We start from the raw sequence: 3,347 nt of genomic DNA, 5'->3' as shown, positions 1-3,347 counted from the left end.
GATGGCTGGCGTGGGAGAGGGCAGTGCCGCTGAGCGAGGAGGATGAGGAGGAGGAAGGGAGGAGCGGGCACCGTCCTCTGGAGGGGTAACCTCTGCTCTCCTCCTCTCCCCGCGCTCCAGGGAGCTCCTGGCCCCGCTGAGCCCTGCCCGTAGGTTGGTGATGTCTCTAACTCTTCCCTTGCTCCCTGCCTGCTCCGTCCGCCCATCTGTCCGTCTGTCTGTCCCTCTGTGTGTGTGTCCCACCACCCCACCCCAGTGTCACCCGCCGTGTCTCTTGCTCATGTCCCTGTGCTACCCTCTTGCTCGCAGTGACTCCTGCCCCCACCGTGCCCGCTGCTGCCACCAAACGGGGACCAGCCCTTGCCCCCCCCAAAAAGTGTCAGCATGGTGCTGGCTGGACCCCCAGTGTGGGGTTGGGGTTGGGGGGGATTGTGCCGGGCAGCAGGGGCCTGCCTGGGTTTCGCTGCCTCCCTCGTGTCCCTCTCTCCCGGTGCCAGGCGTCCTCTTCAGCATCGAGGTCACCTCCACCTTCTTTGCTGTCCGCAACTACTGGCGCGGTTTCTTCGCCGCCACCTTCAGTGCCTTCATCTTCCGCGTCCTCGCCGTCTGGAACAAGGATGAAGGTACCTCCGGTGGGGTGGGGGACATGGGGGTCCCCCCGCACGGCCCCGCTCACCGCTGTCACCTCCCCAGAGACAATCACGGCACTGTTCAAGACCCGCTTCCGCCTCGACTTCCCCTTTGACCTGCAGGAGCTGCCCGCCTTCGCCGTCATCGGGTGAGTGTGGCCACCGGGGCCCCCATCCCATGGCCCCAGTAGTGGCAATGGTGGTCATGGTGGTGATGACAATGATGATGGTGGTGGTGATGGCAGTCATGGTCGTGATGTTGATGATGATGGTGGTGATGGTGCTACTGGTGATGGTGGTGATGGAGGTGCTGATGGTCTTGGTGGTGATGGTGGTGATGAGGATGGTGGTGGTGATGCTGCTGGTGATGATGGTGATGGCTGTGGTGATGGTGTTGGTGATGGCGGTGGCAACAGGACATGTGGGTGCTCACCCCTCGCCTCTGCCCAGGATCGCCAGCGGCTTCGGGGGTGCGCTCTTTGTCTACCTCAACCGCAAGATCGTGCAGTTCATGCGCCGGCAGAAGACCATCAACCGCTTCCTCATGAAAAAGTAGGTGTTTGGGGGGGGTCCCTGCCACCAGGGCGGTGGAGCCAGTGTTGCACCGGCATCACCCCCCTGCCCCGTGCCCCCCCACCAGGCGCCTGCTCTTCCCTGCCCTGGTGACACTGCTCATCTCCACGCTGACCTTCCCGCCCGGCTTCGGACAGTTCATGGCAGGCCAGGTAGCCTCTGTGGGGTTTGGACGTTGGTCCCCACTCCCTGGGGCCACCACCAGTCCCATCTGATCCTTGCCCCTCACCAGCTCACCCAGAAGGACACCCTGGTGACTCTGTTCGACAACCAGACGTGGGCCAAGCAGGGGCTCAGTGATGAGTTTGAGTACTTGGGCATCCTGGAGGCCTGGCGCCACCCCCGCTCCAACGTCTTTGTCACCCTTGTCGTCTTCATCCTCATGAAGGTAGGCTCCTCCTGCCTCTGCCAGCCCTGGAGTGCCACTGGGGAGGGGCTCCTGGATGCCACTAGAGAGGTGCCAGGTCGTTGCCAGCATGGTGGCACCAGGAGGCACTGGGTGGCTGCTCCCACAGTTGGGTGCCACCAACATGCCATCAAAGAGAACTTGGCTCAGAGCCACCAAGGTGTCAGCAGGAGGTCCTGGCTGAGTGCCCCAAGATGCCACTGAGGAGGTCTTGACGTGGTGCCCCCAAGGTGTTACCGGGGAGGTGCTGGCTGGGTGCCACCAGGGAGGTGCTGGCTGGGTGGCCCCAGGTGCCAGCGGGGAGGTGCTGGCGTGGTGTCTCTGGGAGGAGCGGGGCTGCCCCATGGCACGGTGCCGTCCTCACGTGCTGCTCCCCGGCAGCTGGCCATGGGGCACAGCAGGGGCTGGGCTTTGGGGGGCCACTAAGGGGTGCCTGTGTCCCTTGTGTAGTTCTGGATGTCGGCCCTGGCCACCACCATTCCAGTGCCCTGTGGAGCCTTCATGCCCGTGTTCGTCATCGGTGAGAGCCCGGGCATGGTGTGAGGAGGGAGCCACCTGCCAGCCCACCTGTGGGTGGCCCTGGGTGTCCCCTTCCTGGGGAGGAGATGGCGCGAGGCCGGGTCGGGTGCCGGGAGAGGCCCCCATGCCCACTCCCAGCCCCTCTCTGTGGGCAGGGGCGGCCTTCGGGCGGCTGGTTGGGGAGAGCATGGCAGCCTGGTTCCCCGACGGCATCCACACCGACAGCAACATCTACCGCATCGTGCCGGGGGGCTACGCCGTGGTGGGTAAGCACTGGGACACCCTGGTGGGCACCGCTCGGAGATGCTCCAAAGAGCCGGTGGGTTCCCCAGGGCTGAGGTGGTGTCCCCAGGGGCTGGGGGTGACACAGGAGGTCCCAGGGGCTCAGATGGTGGTGGGTGTCCCAGGGGTGTGGATACAGCCCAGCAGGCAGGGGCTGTGGGACACCCTTGTGTCTCGCAGGGGCTGCCGCACTGTCGGGCGCCGTCACCCACACCGTATCCACGGCCGTCATCGTCTTCGAGCTGACAGGGCAGATCTCGCACATCCTGCCCGTCATGATCGCTGTCATCCTGGCCAACGCCGTGGCCCAGAGCCTCCAGCCCTCCCTCTACGACAGCATCATCCGCATCAAGAAGCTGCCCTACCTCCCCGAGCTGGGCTGGGGCCACCACGAGTGAGTGTGTGTCACCCGCCCCGTCCCCCAAGCCCCTCACCCAGGCACAAGGGGTGGCATCACCCTGAGGCCACCGTGACCCACCCCGGGCAGGAAGTACAACGTGCGAGTGGAGGACATCATGGTGCGGGACATCCGCTACGTCACCCTCAACTGCAAGTACCGGGACCTACAGCAGGTCCTGCAGGGCACCAAGATGAAGAACCTGCCACTGGTGGAGTCGGCAGGTGAGACACGGGCAGGGAGCTGTGCCGGCGCTCGCCCCGGCCGTGGGGATGGTGGGGCGGGGGTGGCAAAGGGGAGGTCGGGACCCAACGCGGCCCCTCACTGCCGCCGGCAGAGTCCATGATCCTGCTGGGGTCCATCGAGCGGGCGCAGGTGGCGGCCCTGCTCGGCCACCAGCTCAGCCCCGAGCGCCGGCTCCTGGCCCTGCGGCGGAAGACACTGGCCTTGGACAGGCACCGGCTCTCCGACGCCAGCATCTGCTTCCAGGTGAGGGGGGAGAGCCCGCCCCGAGGGATGCCCGGCCATGGTGCGCCCCCCC

The 3,347-nt window shown here is 65.9% G+C and overlaps 1 protein-coding gene across 1 annotated transcript in view; it reads left to right on the top strand.

Moving 5' to 3' along the window:
* The window catches only part of CLCN2 (chloride channel, voltage-sensitive 2), a 13,100-nt gene that overhangs the window by 6,854 nt on the left and 2,899 nt on the right, over positions 1-3,347 (top strand). Inside the window, exons 6-15 of the mRNA XM_014939838.1 lie at positions 56-623; positions 694-778; positions 1,080-1,181; positions 1,270-1,354; positions 1,435-1,590; positions 2,059-2,128; positions 2,283-2,393; positions 2,590-2,803; positions 2,897-3,030; positions 3,144-3,337. Coding sequence (XP_014795324.1) covers positions 56-623; positions 694-778; positions 1,080-1,181; positions 1,270-1,354; positions 1,435-1,590; positions 2,059-2,128; positions 2,283-2,393; positions 2,590-2,803; positions 2,897-3,030; positions 3,144-3,337 — 1,719 coding nt within the window. The remainder of the gene's footprint in view (positions 1-55; positions 624-693; positions 779-1,079; positions 1,182-1,269; positions 1,355-1,434; positions 1,591-2,058; positions 2,129-2,282; positions 2,394-2,589; positions 2,804-2,896; positions 3,031-3,143; positions 3,338-3,347) is intronic.

Source organism: Calidris pugnax, unplaced genomic scaffold, assembly GCF_001431845.1.
Source record: "Calidris pugnax isolate Ruff unplaced genomic scaffold, ASM143184v1 scaffold94, whole genome shotgun sequence".
In the NCBI taxonomy this organism is placed as follows: domain Eukaryota; kingdom Metazoa; phylum Chordata; class Aves; order Charadriiformes; family Scolopacidae; genus Calidris; species Calidris pugnax.
This window is presented reverse-complemented; position numbering and strand designations above follow the sequence as displayed.